The sequence below is a fragment of the Cavia porcellus genome, unplaced genomic scaffold (assembly GCF_034190915.1).
Source record: "Cavia porcellus strain 051 isolate PalLab524CR breed Dunkin Hartley unplaced genomic scaffold, mCavPor4.1 scaffold_29, whole genome shotgun sequence".
Classification (NCBI taxonomy): domain Eukaryota; kingdom Metazoa; phylum Chordata; class Mammalia; order Rodentia; family Caviidae; genus Cavia; species Cavia porcellus.
Window position 1 is genome coordinate 14,334,657 of NW_026947512.1, and position 20,977 is coordinate 14,355,633.

General features: G+C 37.7%; 1 protein-coding gene across 2 annotated transcripts in view; it reads left to right on the forward strand.

The window, feature by feature from the left end:
* Fmn2 (formin 2) overlaps nucleotides 1-20,977 on the forward strand; it is a 308,299-nt gene that overhangs the window by 98,380 nt on the left and 188,942 nt on the right. For both annotated transcript variants that reach the window (XM_063240263.1, XM_063240264.1), the window contains 2 exons: nucleotides 869-2,514; nucleotides 4,210-4,354. In XM_063240263.1, the coding sequence (XP_063096333.1) occupies nucleotides 869-2,514; nucleotides 4,210-4,354 (1,791 nt within the window). The remainder of the gene's footprint in view (nucleotides 1-868; nucleotides 2,515-4,209; nucleotides 4,355-20,977) is intronic.

Here is a 20,977-nt window from a genome sequence, read left to right on the forward strand (position 1 = left end):
TGATTCAGAGTAACAGTGAAACATTGAATTGTTGTACGTACTTACATTAGGATGAATTGGAAAGCTAGGGTTTTTTTCTTGTTTGCTTGTAGCACCATAGTGAGAGATTAATAGTAGTCAAAGAGGATGCTAAAAATGTTTGTAATAGTTATTTAGTTTACCATAGACTACTTAGAAAATATAGCACAATTTTCTAAACTGTGTAATATAATATTTTAGTCTTTTGGTAAGACACTGATGAAAAACAATGACCTAGGTGGTGTATGCATGTGTGTATGAACACTTAATATAGTATACCTTAAAATATTGTGGAAAACTGTCAATTATCGCTTTTTGGAATGCCTTGAGTAAAATATAAAAATCGTGCTAAATATGACGTGTATGACATGACACATGCCCTTGCAAATGTTAAAATTAGTTCACTTATTAGAAATAGTATTTTAAAAATAATTCAGTGATTATTTTTAAAAGATAATGACTTCCATTAAGACTCAGAATTACTTTGAAAGTGTCTTTAAGGAATATCCTAATAGTAAATGTCCCTACACAGGAAACAAGTTTATCTTAGAAATAAACTGTCACTCAGAATCTTCTTTCCTGTTCTGTCATCTGCTTGTCCTCCATATCTTTTGCATATGAGGCAAATAAGGAGCTTAAGGGCTTGTGGCAATGCATGTGAACCACTTTTAAATCCAAGGATAGACTAAGAGGGCATACAGACATATTAGTGGAGTTTCTCTGTAGAAGGATCTCCCTGTAAGCATTGCAATGAACAAATACAATTTTGTTTAATTTTCTAATTATTTTTAGGACATTGGGATTTTTCCTGCTTTCATATTTAACTGTGTCTGTCCTTGTTCCCCCTCAGGACATTTTCGACATGAAGTCTGAGGGACAGGCAACTGTAATTCAGCAGCTGGAGCAGACCATTGAGGATCTGAGGACCAAAATAGCTGAACTAGAGAAGCAATACCCTGCCCTGGATATGGAGGTGGCCAGCAGCCATCAGAGGGTTGACAATGGAGTGACAGCCTCAGATGACGTCTGTCTGGAAGCCCTCAGATTAGGAGAAAAGGATGTACACCATCAAAGTATTGTACAGGCAAAATCCATACAGACTTCTCCGACAGAAGAGGGCAGGATGCTGGCACTTCCATTCGAAGGCCTTCCGTGCCTGTCTGGGGCTGAGACTGGAGAGCCTTCTGCTCCATCTTTAGCATCTGGACCTCAGACAAAATTCTGTTCTGAGATTTCTTTGATTGTGTCTTCAAGGAGAATATCAGTACAGCTCGATGCCCATCAGCCCCTACCGGATGTGTCACAACCTCCACCACCTCCATCCTTTCTGTTGCCTGATGGTCAGGAACAGCCTGGGTCACAAGCCTCGCATCCTTCTCTTCATACTGGCTCTGAAACCAGCCATGAACATGCTGTTTTCTCCTCCTCTGGAAACAGTTGTAGCATCCCACCACCACCACCTCTGCCTTGTATAGAGTCCTCCAGTTCCACACCTGTCCTGGGTGTGGAGACTCTCCCACCTCCCCTTGGTGTGACAGTGCCTGCGCTGCCCAGTACAGCAGTCCCCCCACCTCCTCCTCTGCCAGGTTCTCAAATGCTGCCACCCCCTGCTTCCCCTTTTCCTGGGGAAGGAGTACTTCCTCTTCCTCGGCCTCCTCCCCTTCCCCCTCCCCTTCCTGGAGTGGGAGTACCCTCTCCCCCTCCCCTTCCTGGAGTGGCAATACCTCCTCCCCCTCCCCTTCCAGGAGTGGGCATACCCCCTCCTCCTCCCCTTCCTGGAGTGGGAATACCCCCTCCCCCTCCCCTTCCTGGAGTGGGAATACCCCCTCCCCCTCCCCTTCCTGGAGTGGGAATACCCCCTCCCCCTCCCCTTCCTGGAGTGGGAATACCCCCTCCCCCTCCCCTTCCTGGAGTGGGCATACCCTCTCCCCCTCCCCTTCCTGGAGTGGGAATACCCCCTCCCCCTCCCCTTCCTGGAATGGGCATACCCTCTCCCCCTCCCCTTCCAGGAGTGGGAATACCCCCTCCCCCTCCCCTTCCAGGAGTAGGAATACCCCCTCCCCCTCCCCTTCCAGGAGTGGGAATACCCCCTCCTCCTCCCCTTCCAGGGATGGGAGTACCCCCTCCCCCTCCCCTTCCTGGAGTGGGAGTACCCCCTCCTCCTCCCCTTCCAGGAGTTGGGATTCCTCCACCTCCTCCATTGCCAGGTATGGGAATTCTGCCTACTGCTGCCCTGCCTCTGGCTCCCTCTGGGGCAGGAATTCCCCCACCCCCACCACCTCCTCTGCTCCCTGGATCAGACCCTCCACTCTGCCCACAAGTTGGGACCAGCACTTTAACAACACCACAAGTTTGTGGATTTCTTCCTCCTCCATTGCCAAGTGGCTTGTTTGGATTAGGGATGAATCAGGACAGAGGAACTAGGAAGCAGCCAATAGAGCCTTGTCGGCCAATGAAGCCTCTTTATTGGACAAGAATCCAGCTTCATAGTAAAAGGTAACATGAATGCAAGTTCATCTTTGCACAGTCAGTGTGAAGAGAGCGATGTAACTGATGGCTTTTGGAAAAAAGTACAGTTTAATACACTATTTGTGTGCGACTCTTAAAACTTTTGTATAGATTTTTACATCAATATTTAGTGAAACAGTTATTTAAATTTCAGTCTTTTCTCAGGCAGTGTCAAAGAGCTAAAACAATTTATATATGTAACAAAATAAATGTATAAATACTATATAATATTTTAACTGTATAAAATATAGCAGTATATGAGGCGTACATATATCCATCTAGGGTTATCAACACGTCCTTTAAGGACAGAAGGGTCTATTTTTTTTTTTTCATGTGTGCTCTGTTTCCTATTTGCAGGACTTGATGTTTGTTCATGCCTGAATCTACTACTTATAATGCAAAACGAGTAAAGACTGATAAGCATTTCTAGCCCAACTGTTTTCCCTACATGAACCTACTCTGTTTTCCCTATTTAAGTTTCCATTTCTTACAGCAGTGTACAAATGTAGATCAAATCCTTAGTCAAACCGACTCCCGAGGACGGTGCTGGCATCCTCTAAAAGGCCCAAACGTGCTTTACTTGTCCAGTTTGTAGGAATCTTTTTTTTAGAAGCTCATTGTATAAAAATGTACACACTCCATATGTGAAAAAATTTAATTTTGAGAATTTCATGGCACTTCTATGGCTGATTATGAGGTCATAAAATCAGAGTTGGGAATGATGATCGTAAAAGAACATGTTTCACTGGGTTTGGTTGGTGGCCTACTGTTCATTAATGGTCCATGACCATGTTCCCGGGTCACTGAGACAATGCTAGGAGTCTTGGCAGGGGTGGGAAAAATATGTAGTTTAAACTTCGCTGGCCTTCTTCCGTCTAACTTGTGATTGCTGTTAGAATTTAGAATCAGAGTGTTTACCAGGCCCATTTGCATTTTTGCGTGTGAATTTTCTCTTCAGGAAGCAAGAGTCTGTGTAACTGACTACTTTTTTTTTATTTAACTATGCAGTTCTTTCTCAGTGTAGAAATCATGTCACTTATATAGGCTGATGAATCATTTTAAATCATTACCTTTTTACTGCTTTGTTTTTTTATGTCCTTTCTTTTTTCTCTTTAAATAAAAACAAAAAAACAAAAATCATTTTAAATCATGCCCCAAACTCATTTTCTCCAGACAGATGATATAAAGTTTGATTTAAAAAAAAATGCTTTTGCCCTTTTCAGGTAGTTTTAAATGAGCCTGTAGTCAGTGAGGAACCAAGTAACAGTGGGCAGGGGAGGTTGGAGGGATGGGGGAGGCTATCCTTGAAGTATGATTTAACCAGTCAAGGTGGCACTGTGTGGTATCTGGCCTTCATAGTCCACTCTGAAAGGGATCTTCCTCTTATATCTTTGCGCTGTGATAACTTAGAATTACTGGAAATTATTTTTAGGCAAAGGTTTAATTGTATATGGGTTGCATTTTAACTTTCTCATCAAGTTGATACAACATTATTTCTCACGCCTTCCTCCTCCTTGACTGACCCCTGCCTTCCTCCTTCCCCCCTCCCCTTCTTTTTTCTCTCCCTGCCTTCCCCTCCCTTCCCTTCCTCTCCTCCCCTCCTTCCCATTTCCCTTTCTCTTTATACTCACTACAGTGTAGTTCTGTTTGATGGCCCTTTCATCATTCTTTTCTTAATTTTAGAGACTCCAGTCCCTCACTTATTTGGGAAAAAATTGAAGAGCCATCCATAGATTGCCATGAATTTGAGGAATTATTTTCTAAAACTGCTGTAAAGGAGAGGAAAAAACCTATATCTGATACCATCTCAAAGACGAAGGCCAAACAAGTGAGTATTCTTGTGCTTTCTGAGCTTGGGCAGGGTTTCTGGCACAAGTGTGAACTTTAATTAGAGAAAAGTTTCAAAATTTATATACTATGGATTGTATGCAGATAGCAAAGTTTAATTTTGGCAGCAGATATTCTGCTTCAAATGATAATGTCCTAACTCTTTTATTTGTAATGTTATAATACCTAGTTCCAAAAGGTAATACCGTTGCAGAAGTGGGTGTTTAGAAATTCATTTTTGCTTGATTGAAAACTGAGTGCTAATATAGGTGGAAATAAAAAGTGGGCAGAGAAGAATAAGAAGTCCAATCCTTAGTGATAATGTGATTGATATTTAGCAATTAGATGTTAGAACTCAGCTAAGCAGTCACACTGTACTTAAATTATGGAAGATCTACTTGTAACATTTCCATTCCATGTTATATTCTTTGATCTAACTTGTGACATGAGTCAGGGCAAGAGATGAGGACCTGCTAATGGAATTATGACTTGAATTTTTGTCTCCAACCTAGAAGTTGTAGCTAGGAACATGATCCAGGGTTGTTTCCACTGATACCTGTTTCAGAGCAGAAGCCCTCCTCATGCTTGGATCCTGCCAAATCCAACCAGGAAAAGGATGGATTCGAGTGGGAGAGCCAGACCATTGGCTGGTTGTAGTGAGAGACTGACCCCTGACATTTTATTATTCTCAGAAGGATGGAAACCCAAACATGATGTAGCTGAATTTTTCTGCACTTCTTATTGCACTGAAGCTGGTTTCTAGAATAACCATAGGTCAGTAACTGTAGTAAGTGAAACTATGCCTGACACACTGTAGACTATAAGCATTTGTTAAATTAAAAAACTATCTTACTGAGGGTGGAGGGCTTTACAAATATCTATGACTATGTACAACAATGATTAAAAACCAGAAAACCATGCATGTCATAATAACAAGCTCAGGGTGAAAGTGTTAATGGGAGTAATGGTAAATGGAAAAAACCATGTCTTCTTCTCTGGCAGAGATCAAACTCTTCCATGGTGTATTAGCAGACAGTGCTATGAGACCATCATCAAATCCCTTCTCGTAGACTGTGGCAAAGATGGAGAAGGTGGTTGGGCAAGGAGTAGGGATAGAGAGTGCAGACTCTGAGGAGAGCCAGACCACTAGAATTGTTGCTTGACAGTGGGCACATTGTGGCATGGGAAGTCTCTTGTCCAGTAACTAAATTCTCAGAAAACCAAACCGTGCTCTCCTCCACTTCCAGTATCACTTTTTATACTAGGAGAATTCAGATAAAAAAGATGTCTCACATGTTGCCTGAGACTGGGATTTCATGCTCTGTTCGGCATAATGTTCAGTTTTTAGCTTACTGAAGTGTGATTTATGGCTTGCCAGAGCTACCAGTTAAACTAGTTGACATGAGCTGGCCACTTTGCATGGAACCAGCACATCTGTATCGAGCACCAGCTCAGCACAATCACCTCTGTCATTAAGATGTTTCATAAACTGTAGGTAAGAAACTTTGGCAAAGTTGCAATTTGTGGTTATTGATAATGATGTCATTGTCAACCTCCGGATTCAAACAAGGTCTGTGAAACCATGGCCATCATGACTCCTGATAAGCTTGTTCAGCAGTTTCTTAGCCTGGGTCATGGTTCTGAGCTCTGCATTTCAGGTCTGTTTCTGGAAGGATGAAAAAATTTTTTTCTTTTCCTGTATGGTAGAGAAAAAAACGTGTTGCAAAATGATATCTTACTCAAGAAACACAGTGTTATATAACTTTGTCCTACTGAGGAGAAAAATCTATCTCTTCCATTCCCTGGAGACATTTAGAACTTTGTTTAAGGAAAGTGGACTTTTCAGGATGCATGCAAATAGTTCCCTGTTTTATGGGAAATGTACACTTATTGTATGTGCAGACATTTTGGTACCTCGTGATTCATTTCCAGTAAAATGAATAGCCTTTAATGCTGTGGCGTATGTTTATGGCAGTATTTCAAGTGATTTTTCTTATATACAGTGGAAGCTGGAAGTTCTGTTTTTCTTTAAATATTTAAAAATAGCCAAATAATTTTTCTGTGATCTGTCTTCTTGAAAGTAAGACTGGGGTTGAATGCACTGGTGTTTAATGAGGTGCCTGTGCTGTTTTTACTGTCATGGTAGAGACATTTGCAGGATGGTAATAGAGGATTCTTCAGTAGGGTACATTGCCCTTTCAGGTAAGGAGAAAGTGAGTTATTCTCTGGACATTCAGACTAGTAGTAATGATGAATATCTTGTATTTAAATTTTCCATTCCTCCAAGGAACTAAAGATAAAAGAATCTTATATTTTTCTCTTGAAACATATATTTAAGTTTACTCTGTGCTGATTTCTTCATCTCTCCTTTATTTTGAAGTTATGCACCTCAAGAGATTAGCTGACATGGCAGCTAATCAGACAAAGGTGACGTAATTGTTCATAAGCAAATGAGTGTGACATTTATACACCAGAGTTACGTATTAACCTGCTAATATAAAATAGCAACAACCCCATCTCTCAAGGGGCAAAGAGAAAAGTAGAAAAATCAATCTTATATGATGCCTGTGTTTAAATATCCACACACATACACACTGGCCCAATTTTAAGGAATGCTGTAGCAATGCCAGCAAACATTTAATCTACCCTCTCCTCTATTGTCAGCATAATCAGTGATTGTTAATGTGGATAATAACTTAAATCACCTCAAGATCTTCCATGGCCAAATAAAGATTAAATTAAATGTAACCCAAGCTTATGAATAGAGGGAGAGCATTTACTTTGGAATGATTTGGGTAGTAAGGACTGTCTCTGAAAGAAGTTTCTGGTCAACCCTGTGTCCTTTGGGAAACGTGGTGTTAAGAGTAACTAATAGTAATTATAACAAGACAGCAACCATGGCAACAACAAGTCAGGCTATATGAGTTGTCCACTGCATGCTAGTTACTATCCTTATCCTCACTTCTGTGAGACAGACATCATCATTCTCAGTTCACAACATAGAGAGCTGAAGTCTTAGGTGAATCTCATGATTTTTTCCATACTAGGAAGAGCAGAGCTAGGGGTCAGACTCCAGGCATCTGGCCCCAGAACCTGTGTTCTTCCTAATGAAGTCATAAATGTGATGCAAAATATTTCATGTGAATATCATTAAATATCATGTAGAGACCAGAATATATTCTTTAAAAATAGTTGGAATTTTAGTCTTTTCCATATACATTTGACTTTTAAATAACTACAGTTAGGCTTATAAAATGCTATGTGGACAAGTTTTGAAAAGCTTTTCCATATTCTAACAAATTTTGACAAGCACAAGGACTGTGAGGTGGCCTCACATGACATTTGCCCAGTTAAATAAAAGCTTATGAGTGATCTGAGCCTTGTACACAGGAGCTTTTGCATGCGGTGAAAATGAGGCCATTGCTCGCCTGCTGTATAGAGGGTGGTTAGAGGCAGGGAGCTGCTGTGGTTAACCTCCACCAAATGTCAACCGATGACACCTTTTATTCACCCCATGACACAAAAGAACCAGCTCCCTAAAACATCCTTCTAGTAAGTAATGTCTAATGTTTATCATGTCTGCAAAGGAACATGCTACTTGTGATGTAAATTTGCACACAGAAATTAATAGGGATGAATAAGAAGAATCTGTGTTATTTTAAAAATATATTACCAGTATTTGTGCAACCACTTAATGTACCACAAACGACCTTCATCCTGAGTCTCTTCTATTTATTAGATTAAAATACTCTGCCCAGACAATTAGGCTAAGAACTATTGTTGGGCTTTAGCCTCTGGAAGTATGATTAGAAAAATAGATAGGTAAATCTGCTATTTATTATAAATGGGGGAGGGGGAATAGTGAAGGGATTCTTTAAAATTTACATTTAATACAGATGTTAAATGCCAAGGAATTGGACATTTAGTATCCTGCTTAATCTTTCCATTGTAGCTGATGACCTAACCTCTAAAAAAAGGTTTTATGTTGTAAAATTCATAACCATGATGAGAAAAGAAGCATTTATCATTCAGCTGCTTTCATGTGTTATGCATAACATAGTGCCCCTAAACATTCTTACATGAAGCAGTAATTGTCATAAAAGGGTTTTTTTTTTCTCTGCTATGTTGAGAAACTAGGGGGAATGAGTGTATCTGCTGTAATACTGACAGCTATAGAAAGGAAAAAAAGTGTATTTCATGTGTGAATCTCTGCTTTAGCTTTATTTACTTATTGCAAGTATTCATTTTTACAATTTTTAAAATATGGTTTTTTTATAATCAATGGAGAGTTCAGTGTTCACTAGGTGCTAGGCTGGACAATAAACTGAATTGTAGAAGTCTAGATTTTTGTATTGGTTTTAATTATTTTAGTTGTTCTAACAAAGGTATTGGTTGATTTGTACAGTTATATTTATCTTTTAGATTGGTGATCGAAAATAATCCTTGAAACTCCAAATATCTTATAAGAAGGTGATTTAGATTTTTTTGGGGGTGGAATGTATAATAAGCATTTGGTACTTTGAATCTTTTAACATCTGCTTTTAATAGAGTACATTCCAATTGCAAGCCTTAAAAATGTATTTACATAGAAAACCACATCAAAATACAAAGCTATAATTAGACAAACATAGGTCTTGTGGAATCTGGATTTGTTTTAGATGTTGAAAGATTTATTATTTTTTGAAGATGCTATTCCTATAACTATTTGTAGAGCATACCCAATCAGTTCAAAGAATGCAACAGTAATAACCTCTATTTTTTTTATTGTACTTCAGCCAAAAAGATTGTAGACTTCTAAGTAAATGGCTTTTTAAAAAAAAGTCAGCAGCATAATACGAAGGAAATGTAATTAAGCTAATGATCCTTGACCTTGCTAGTTTTGTATTAGGGAAATTATATTTGATTAATTGCACTTAGAATTGTATAAAGCTTAATCATAATACCAAAGGTTAATTATTTTTAGACTTTCTATTCATATACAATGGTAGTATTAAGATTCCATTGGACTAGACATGTAAGGGGTATTGAATTTTAATGGCTGGGACTTCTGTTTATTCTCATCTGTATGAACTGAATAAAGAGTATAGAATAGAGTGTACGTGTTATACTCTTGGAGCAGACTGTTCTCAGTACAACCAATTAGGATACAACAGCTGCTTTGGAGAGCCCTGCAAAACTAAAGACAGGAAGTTCTCCTTGGTTCCTCTTTTGATCTGATGGCAGCAGTTTCTCTGTTTGAGCAGGGGAGTTGCAGAGAAAATAAGCTGAACACACTTGAGATGGTGTAGGGATTCTCTGGAGGACTAATTCATTACAACCAAAGAGAAACAGTTGTTAAATAATTCAAGTGGCTATACTTGAACTAGTCTTTAGGGTCTACACTATGCATTTAAGATCATCAGTGCTGTGGGTGGTCAGGAGTTGGAGACAGTGTGTAAATTGCTGTAAACTTAAGCCTGGGTGGAAGGGACATGACTTGAAGGGGGCCTTGAAGAATTTATTTGGTTTATATATGCACAGCAGATTATGGGATGAGCTGTGAGAGTAAAGCAGAGTCAAGATTTCCTTGGAGCTTATTTTAACCCTCAATAAATCAGTTAACACAGACTTCTGCTGTATGCTCCTAAGACGTTCAAGAAAGCGAATATAGAACATTCATATGCTTTCCCATTAGCTGAATGTTTCCTTTTTACCTTCGTAGTGAGTTTTTAGGATTGTCATTTTAGAAATAAGTGTGACAGCTGAATTTAGAGAAGTTGGACCAGATGTGATTTTTTTTGTGTTATGTTACTAATAGCAGAATGTATGTTTCTTTACCATGGACAGCAACAAGATTCTGGTTAATGCCAGAGGAAAGAAGGATTTTATTCCTTTTCTAACTCACATAAGTAGAATTACGTTAGCTCCAACCTTTTGACTGCGGGATACTGGTGTGATTGTACATAGTGTATAACTCACTGCGACTTAACAATGTGACAGATTATTCTTCAGATTATTTGAAGATGCAAGTGTAAGATCTATAAGAAAAAAATTGTAATATAAAAATTAAATTAGAACTTAAATTTCTTTCTGTTTCAAACTCAGGTTTGCAGTAGAAAGTTTCAAATGTTTCTGCCTAATTTCTTTGGTCAAGTGGTAATATATGGGTGTGCAAAATTAAATTTGTAGCCTGAGACTCTGAAGTATAACTTCACACAATCCGTTAGAGGTGTCTTTGGGTAGAGTAAAGAGTTTGATATACCTATCTCCCAGCAAAACAACAAATTCAACTGATGAAAATTACAACAAAAATTCATTTAAGGTATCTCATAATTATCTCAAGGATGTTCAAGATATAGATAAATAAATATTCAAGTAAATCTACTAAAAGTAAGAGTGTTTGTGACATTTGACCATTATATTACCAGATGTCCTTAGTCTGCCCTACATAAGACATATGCAGGTAAAACACATGGACTCCCTCTTCTGTAGCTCTGTTTGTGGCCAGGGTTTTACCCTGAGAGACAGGATGCTGGCATTTAGGTCCTTTAGTCCACCATTGCAGAAGTTTTACTCTAGGCAAGTATGAAGAACCAGGGAGAGAGACAGCCAATTGTGACTGCATTGTGCACGGCCAGTTGTGAGTCCAATGTGGACTGCAGCAAACTCTGAGTCACAGAAGGTTGAGCACAGTGCTGGATTATACTCATCCAAGAACAAATCAGAGCAAGACCTGGGTCACACATGAAAGCATTCCCTGTCCACACCCCGACTCATCAAAAATGAGTGGAAGGTTCCCTGGCACAAGTCTTGAACGATATTTCTGTCCAACAGTCACTGAGCAGTGTGCTACTCAATTCTAAGGGCAGATCCTAGGAAGCCAGCCACAGTCCTCCCTAGCAGTTTGGAAGCTGTTTATGCACAGCCTGTGCTCCCTTAGCAGCAAATGGGGACTGGGGAGAAGCCAAGCCACTATCCTGAATAAATGTGGAGGGAAAAGCAGAATTTCCTGAAGTATGAAAACAGCATCCAAGACAGATCTCCCTCCAAACAATGGTTAAAGTCTAAGGAGTCCAGAAGACATAAGCACAATCTCTGACTACCCATGCCCAGCAGGGGTAGACAGGTTAGAAGAGAAATAAGAGGGGAAATACATGCAGGCACACTAGAGTGCACAGTGAGGCAGAAGTAGATCTCACTGAGCCAGCCTAGCTAAGTCACTAAACAAATAAGCAAGCAACAAACAAGCTATAGGGTACAGAAAGGAAAATAAACATTTGGGATCGTCATACTAGTTATATAAAATATCTACTTTTCAATAAATATAAGACATAACAAAGGAAACAGAAAAGCATATCCCACATGTAAAAAAAAATACAGGCAACAGAAACATTTGAGGGGCCCAAATATTAGACTTAAAAGACTTTTTTTTTTTTGTACTAGGGATCAAACTCACAACTTCACACTTGCCAGGCAGGCACTTATGCTTCTGAACTAAATTCTGAGCCCTAGGCTTAAAGATTTAAAAGCACCCATTCTAAATATCTTTGGAGAATTTGGGGAAACTCTTACTAAGGATTAAAAAAGGTTTGATGAAAATATTTCATGTAAGAGGTGTCAATAGGCGCTTATAAAGAAATTACAAAGTTAAAATGCAGTAACAAATTAAAAAGCTACATATTTTAGCAGGTGATTTGTGGTGACCAAAGAAACAGCAGATTTGAAGCTAAATAGATCTGAAGAATGGAGAGAGAAATGACAACCTCATAAAAATGTGGGACATCATTAGGGTTCTAATGTAGATGGAACGCATCAGAAGGCAGGACAAAGAGAAAGGGGCAGCAGAAATACTTGAAGGTATAATGGCTGAAAACTTCCCAACTTTATGAAAAACATTAGTATATCCAGGATGTTCGATAAATTCTGTGTAGACACATACAAACAGACTCACATCCTGATACATCATAGTTAAATTGTGGAAAGACAAAGATAGAAAAAGATTCCTGAAAGCAGTACAGGGAAAACAATACATTACATTCGAAAGAACCCCAATAATATTAACAGCAGACTTGGCAGAAATATTAGAGGCCAGAAGACAGTGAGATAACATTAAAGGTGCTGAAAATGAATAGTTAATCTATAAGCAGGTTTTCAAAACTGAAGACAAAGACATAGCCAAGTTAAAAAAATAACTTTCAGAATTTGTTGCTAACACAATTGCCTTTCAAGAAATACCAGAGAAAGCAGGGCATGGTGGCATCCGCCTGTAATCCCGGCACTTGGGAGGCTGAGGCAAAAGGATCACCATGAGTTTGAGCCCAAGCTGAGCTATGCAGTGAGTGCAAGGCCAGCCTGAACTGCATAGTGAGACCTTAGGGGAAAACACAAACAAACAAACAAACCAAAAACAAAGAAAGTTCTTTAACCTGCAAGGAGATGGCATAGGCAGTAATTTGAAATCACGTACATATACGCAGAACAAAAATTTGCAGAGAGTTATATTAAATGTAATTCTGTTTACACAAAACATAATTATATAGTTTCTTTCTTTTTGGTTTTGATTAAAAAAATGTCATGCTGCAGTATTTGCATTACTGGTCCTGGTATTTGTAAATAATATCATATATAGGAGAATAAGAGCACAAAAGAAATGGTCAGAAACGCTCCTGGGCTGGAGTTAGAAAATGACACCAGAAGGCAATTCAGACATACAGGGGGGAATGAAGAGAATGAAATAAGGTAAACAAGAAGGCTAATAAAATAAGCTAATTGTCTTTCAATTTCAAGAGACATTAGTTTATAAACTAACAACAGTTTGAACCATACGTAACACACAGTCACACCTATGTATATACTTATCTTCAAGAGACAACTGTGTAAACTGATTTATGTGCATCACTTGCACACACATTTGCACATATGTGTGGGTATATATATATATATATATACACACACACATATATATACATACATACACTATATAGTGTGTGTTTAATAGTAATAGCACAAGAGCACAGGAAGAGGCTGGAGCTGTGGAAGAGTAAAATTTCCACGTAAATGAAAGCAAGTTAAAGAAGATCCAAATAACCTGAACATGCTCTGTTTATAGATGGCAACATTTAATTTTAATTAATATTGTTTAATATTATTAAGATGTTTCTACTCACCAAGTTGACCTGCAGGTTTAACACACTGTCTAGCAGTAACCGAAATGCCTTTTCTTTCCTTTTAAAGAAATAAGCTGATCTTAGAAATTCACATGAAAAAATAAGGCACTTAAAATAGCCAAAGCAGTGTGGAAAAAGAATAATGTTAGCAGACTCATACTTTCTGCTAACACGAGTCCCTAATTCTGGAGTTTGAAGTGCTCTGAAATCTGCAACTTTGCCAGAGCATTTTGAATTTTTGGCTAGGTAATGCTTTATTTGTAAAGTTTATGCAGATATTCTAAAATCTGAAAAGCTTCAAAGTCTGAAATATTTTTGTTTCCAAGCATTGCAGTTAAGAGATATTTAACCTGTGCACAGACATACATATTGGTAAATGGAATAATTTCAGAGATAAGAAATAAATCCTTACATGTATGGTCTACTGATTTTTGACAGTGATGCTAAAATATTTGAAGAGTAAAACTGTATCTTTTCCATGTAACAGTTAAAACTGTAGAACTCAGAAGAAAACTTCAAAGCAAATCTTTATTTCATTTTACCAGTGATATCTTAGCTATGACTCCAGAAGCATCTATGACAAAAGAAAAAAATTGGACTACATAAAAATTAATAATTTTTGGGATTCAGACAATACAAGAAAAAGGTAGCAAATCCACAAAATGGAAAGAAATTTTCAGATCCTATATCTTATAAAAGGTCAATATCCTAAATATACAAGAACTCTAGTAACGATGACAACAGCAATGACGATAACAACAACATAGCTTGGTTAGAAGTTACCTAAAGAGTTTGAATCAACATTTTTCTCCAAAGAAGATATAGCACCACCTAGTAAGGGCACCAAGGATATCAAAGCTTATTATTAGCGTTAGAATGAAATTCAAAATCACAGTGCAGTACCACTTGACAGACACTGGGATGGCTGCAATGAGATGGCTGTAATGAGAAGGACCATAACTAGTGGATGTTGAAAAATTCGAGCCTGACACATGGTTGGTGGGACAGTAAGTCTGATGAGTCATTTAAGTTTTGATAAGAACTCTGATACTTTTCCTACTACAGCACGTATTTGCCAATAAGCATCTACATTTCATAAAGAAATAAGTATTTCCTGGTAGCTCTGGTTACCAACAAATGGAATGATTATGTCAGATGATAATTCCTGGGTAAATAATATTTCGAGTTCAAATGATTTGAAGATAAAAAATTTTCCTCTGAAAATACATGATTAAAAGTGCAAGCTACTTTAAACATTTAAAGAGCCATATAATTTTCTAGGCAAGAGTACCTTAACCTCTGGAGAAGAAATTAAAATCTTTCCTCTTTGCTTTTGATAAAGAGGCTAACGAGAAATGATCTATGATTATCTCATCAGAAATTTGCATCCTGGGAATATAAGTAAAGGCCCTTTCAAAAACATGACTGGCTTTCCAGCAAGTGCTCATGGACAGTCACCAAACACCCCGGAGAGTAGATTTGCTGACTTTCAGTCTCACATTTGATATAAACTAATTCACTGCTTGTTGTGGTAAAAGTTAGAAGCATGTTTTTTCCCGCTAGTCCTCACTCAGGAAACAGGATTGAAAATAACATCTAAGGACCCCTGTGTCTTTAATGTACAAGTTGAACAGACATATATGAAGAAGATTTGCACAATCCAGCCTAAAGTTAAGTGAACCAATTAAAGTTGGCCCATACTATGTCCCTTCCAGGTGCAGGTGCAGCGTCCACCCTCCTGCCCCTGCTCCCTTGACATGCTCCCCTTCTCTGTCTCCACCTCAGGACCCTTCTTTCCTCCTTTTTCTCTCCCTTCACTTTCTCTCCTCTTCCTCCCAAATCTCTCCTTCCCTCTTTATCTCCTTTCTCCTGCCTTCTTTTTCCTTCCTTCTCTCCCACCTTGCATGGTGATAGTATTTGATAGAGCTTGATACTTTTGTGGGAATCAGCATCTCTTGAACTTCAGACACATATAATAAATGTGATCAAAAAATACATATGGTGAATGTTTACACTAAAATTTATTATAGTAAAAGATACATTGCTATTAATCACCCCCAAATGCTCTCCATCACAGCTTTCACAGGCTGTGCTAGAAATGCTCTTTCATGAATGTTTTTACCAGACGTGATAAAAGGTATGGTGAATGCTCCTGCTGAGCATCATCCAAAGGAAAGGCAAACTCATAAAAGTGTAACAGTGTGTGCACATCTACCTTATTCATGAATCTGGCATTGTGCAACTTCCGGATCTTCCCTAAAATCAAAATGATCATGAAAGGTGAACATTTTGAATCCATTCAAGTCACCATGGCAGCCCCAACAGTGTAACTAAAGACACACATGAGATACTTCCAGAACTGCCTGAGAAAGTTATGAGAAGTGGGATAAGTGTGTTTGTAGAGTGTGTGTATGTATGTGGGAGGATTTTGAGGGTGATTCATGACAGTGTGTCTTTTACTATAACAAAAGTTTTAAAATCTTACACATTCACTCTGTATTTGAAATACATGTCATGCAGAATGTATGAAAACTCGACCAAAGCATGTTGAATTCTTGGTGACACAGTTAGCACTCTACACATAAGTATCAGTTGTCAATTTGGTGCTCACAATAATACTAGGAGGGTTTACTGTTTATATATGTTTAGTTCCAAAGCAGATAAATAAAAGTCTGAATTTGGTTGTATTGAATCTTTTCCTGTGATATTATGCCAGGATTGAAAGTGAGTGACATGCCAGTGCTATCTTTATATAGTTGACAAATTTTCACTGGGGTAGGCAAAATGTCAAGCTTTCAAAAATCATTTTAAGTAACTACAGTATAAACTTGGTTCCTCAAAATTTATGGTAAAGAATTTGAAAGAAGTATAAATGAAGTTAAAATGAGCAGAAAAGTGTTGAGGTCACCCGAGGCTTTGTGAAGTATTCAGAGTATTTTTCTCAGTAGTTATAAAAGTCGTGTTTTGGGATATATGTTATCAGAATTGTCAAGGCTTTTCTTTGATTGATCCATGTGACAATCTTTTTGTGTATGCTTTAGTGTATGTTTCCATCTGGACTCCAATATTGTTGCTAAAAACATTCACAAAATACAAAGAGGGTGCCTTTGCAGTTTCTTAACCCTACTATATTTTTTTAAAAACTTTTTTTTCTTTCCTTACTTTGCCATATAATACTGTTGGTGTTTTTATTTGTGGCCCTTTTCACTGAAGTTTTGTGTACTTAAATCAGTTAACACACTAAGTAAAACTTTTGGTAATTAGGATGAAATTTTTCTTGCTCTTTTTCAAGTGAAAAAAAAAAAAGTAGCATGCCCTTCCAGCTCACTAGAAGCCAGAATTTGAGTTGAGACTGACTTGAAGCTGAGTGAGTGTTTTTTAAATTATAAAATATTTCTTTTATGACCCAGATTGGTACAAGTCTCCATAAAAAATGCGCTTTGAGCAAGTCTCTGTCCTTTTAACTAGCAAAGACAGACGAAGTAACTTGCTTTATTTTCAAGTATTGCAGTGGTTGCAGTATTCCTCTGGTCGTGCCAAACTAAATTGGCTTTTTTTTTTGTTTTGTAAGTAAAAATTCTCATGTGTAAATAATGCCTGCTTATTTCTGAATACTGTCACACACAATGCAGGTAGATGGGGAGGTATTTATAAAATGAGAAGACAGTCAAAGCATTCTCTCATGTGACAGTCTCTTTGCATTACACATTAAGTCTTCCAAAAATAATACAGTGAAAGCCAAGTTAGCCAAAACAAAACTTTTCCTTTTAAAATCATTAGATATATGTTTCTCCATTTTTCTATCAAGTATACAAAAACTTGACTATATTTCAAAATATGATCATTATAAAATGCAGATGAAGGAAATAAATGATAAGGCAGTTCAGTTTATCCAGGATATTTTGGTGACCGTGAATAAGAAAATAGATTTACATGAAATATACTGTCTAAAAGCAAATTGTAACGGCGACTAAATTAGAATTGTGTATTTAGTAGGAACAACACAGCATTGGAATAGGTATCTGAAAGCATAGCCGTTTGAGACCTTGAGCAGTTTAATCCAGAATGATGTCTGAGGGACTGGAATGGCTACCATGATGACTGGAAATAATAATTAGGTTTTAGAACTGGCACCCTGGTTGGCATTTTGACATTCAGATTTACTTTATTCAGGGATTTGTCACCTAAACAGAGGAAAGCACTTACATAAGATGATTCTTTTTGATATGAATATGATTCAACAAACCATAAACAGTGTTGAGGAAAAAAAATCCTCTTGTCACATTATCATGTCTTTCTTGTCCTTTTTGAGTTTTAAAAAGAAAATTCTGTTCTCCAGTGCATTTGCAGGTGGCACTTGGAGTTATTTTTCATCAATGCTTTGTTTCCTTCGTGGTAACGTGGTTTGAGAGTTGTCTTCACTTTGGCCGGGAATGGTGTCACCTATGCTATGTGTTTACCATGCATGTCTCAGCGTATGTGTGGATGAATCTCTTCCATTTATCCTTTTTCCTAATTTGCAATTATACAGCAGTATGGAGTTGAAAACTTACTTTAAACTGTTGTGTTTTTGCATACTTGAAAACTTTTTTCAATCCGGGTCATGTCGGCACCCAGTGTTTCGAAGAGGAATGAGTGTAACCCTCTTAACTACAACTGAAATTTCAGATTTTGACTCCATATTCTCTGTCCTATATTCTACGTTAGATCCAATTAGTACTTTATATAAGGCAACTAGTATTGCATATAAAATTCTAGAAAGAACATGTAACACATGACTCATATGAAACCGTAATTTGTTCCTTTTAGCTTCCCAAACTCTTTTTAAAAATCCAGCTTTATAAATAATGTTTACCATTTTTGAAGTTACTAATATGGTTTCACAGATTTCCCTGTCCAGTTTAATTATCCATCCTATCTCTCTCTCAGAAAAGTCTGCTATACAGTTTTTTCCACTGGGCCACCCAGGATTATACTAATTATATTCTTATCATCGTTGTCTTTCTTACTCATCTTACTGTGGCCTTGCTCATATATATTTTATTTTTTCCTATGTTTATTCATATTGGTACTATAGTTTAAAAATCGAAGTGGTTGTAAATTTCCAATGGTTTATGTATTGCTTACACCTTTTAAATTCACTCATTAATTTAATAAGTACTTAGCACACCTTATTAGAAAGCTACTGTGTATGGTTCCATCTTCAGAGTTCCATTGTTAAAGCATGTGAAATAATGTCTCTCTAGGATTTTAAAATTTTTATTTTGTTAGGATTTAGCCACACAGAAATCATTTAGATGGAGTAATATTTTTACAAAAACTCATGCTAAATTTCAGATTAAGGCAGAAAATACGTTATTTGGTTTGAAAACTCAATAAAATAATTTTATAAGTAATGGAACCAAGTCCTTTGTTAATTAGGAGTAAAGCCAGTCTCCATCCTTGGGTCTATAAAAAGAAGCAGAAGCAGGCAGATCTTCTCAAACATTGTATGTTGTTTTCTTCTGCACCTTAATGAGCCCAGTAGGCCATTGCAGGGGTCTGTAAACTTTGGAAATGGGTTCTTCACAGCTATTGCTATATATCATTTTTTTATTTTTATTTTTTTGGTACCAGGGATTGAACTCATGACCTTGTGCTTGCCAGATAGGCTCTTACATCACTGAGCTAAATCCCCCAGCCCCCTTCATAGCTATTGAAAATAACCACTGGCAACAGCCACTGGCTACAAAAGAATGTGTATTTCATAGTTACTTTAGAGCCTGGAGTATATATCAGCCTTTCAGATGGAGAAAGGGAAATGGGTAGAGACAGAATTCAAATAAGACATGAATTCATTTCATTCTTGATTCCTTTTTATTCATGGAAACTAGGGATATTTCAGTTTATTCCTTTTGCCTCATTCCGGTCAGACTTTCTTTTAGCCCATAGTGCCAGCTGGTTTTTCTAAGGGGACGAAGCACTTAGGAAAAAAAAAAAAAAAAAGACAGACTAAATTGGAACAAACCATTGAAGTTTTTTTACATGAACAACCTCCTCAGGTGACACTCATCCCTCCTATGCTCGCCATGATCCTTACCTTCTTCCTGATGACCCCTGAAAGGAGGAGCAAAGGGTGAGAAGGGCCAAGGAAGGGAAAGCCCACTGTAGAAGAAAGGGGAACGGGCCCTGGAAGGGTGAGTGCTCCTAAGCATCACACATGAAGTTGCCCTTTTGCATCTCTTTCCAAAGCCCTGCTCCAGTCTGATTTGCATGTCTGCTTCTATGATGCCACAGAGAGACATAATCGTGCTTGCCATAATTGGGATGCTGGACAGTAATCACACAGCTTCTACTTTAGAAGATGCCTCTTGTCACTAAAGTCAAAGATATATGTGTATAAACCCTTGCACAGATTGGTTATAATTAGTAAAGCATGCAGAGGAGAGTAACTACTTCTCTTCCCTGACATACTTCTGAGGAAACTAGAGGTTATTCTCTTCTTTGTGAGTTTGTTCCTGACCTTATTTCTTAAGTCTTATTGTTAATGCACTAGTTGTATAGACTCACATTGTTTTTCTTCCTGGTGCTACTTTAGATCAGCTTTTGATTTCCCACTCAGAAACGGGAAACAGAGAAAAGGCAAAAGATTGAGATATTGCTGTCAATCAAGAATGACTCTTTCCTGTCTCAGGTTATCCTTACGCATAAGTAGACACACAGTGCCCGATGTTGTCCTTGGGTGACCAAAGAGAGGAATTTCCAGTCCAAAATATCATTCTTGGATGAAGTTAAAATTGCCCGGGTACTCATTTTTTTTTCTTATAAAAGACTTGCCACTTATACCATCTTTTGATATGTTAATTATATTATCTAGGCTGAGTAAAAGTCGTAAATCTCAAGCTTTTTCTGCCTTTAGATGGTAGAAATCAACCAATACACTGGATCCCTGAAATTCATAGAGATTATGTTCTTAGAGTACCCACAAATTGTGAAAAACTGCTAATTTCAGATATGGTCATAAAAATGCCTATTTTTATAATTTCAGTCTTAAATGTGGTATTTTCCCACGGTTATGTAATTTAATAAAATATTATATTAATAAGCTTTAGAAAGTATAGGGCATTTTGGCAGCATCTTAGGGATCTTAGAGCTTTGAGAGAACAAAACAGAGAACACTGGAGACAGCTATTCACAGTGTGGCAACCTGTTTTCTTGTGGGAATGCTGGTGCATCTGCCTGAGATAGGTTACAGGACAGCAGCCAATCAGCAGCAAGGAGAACTGAATAACGCTCTCGGGCTGGCTGATTGCAAATCTTAAAAAAAAAAAAAAAAATGAACAGTTGTGGAGGGTATTTGCAGTTTCTGTGAAATTGGAATTTCTGCTAATGTTTATTTTAGTTAAGTTCTAAGGAAAAGTCCACAAATGACAACCCTAAAGTTTACAGGGAAATACTTTACTTTTGAGAATTAGGATCCATTTCTGCACTCCTTTTCC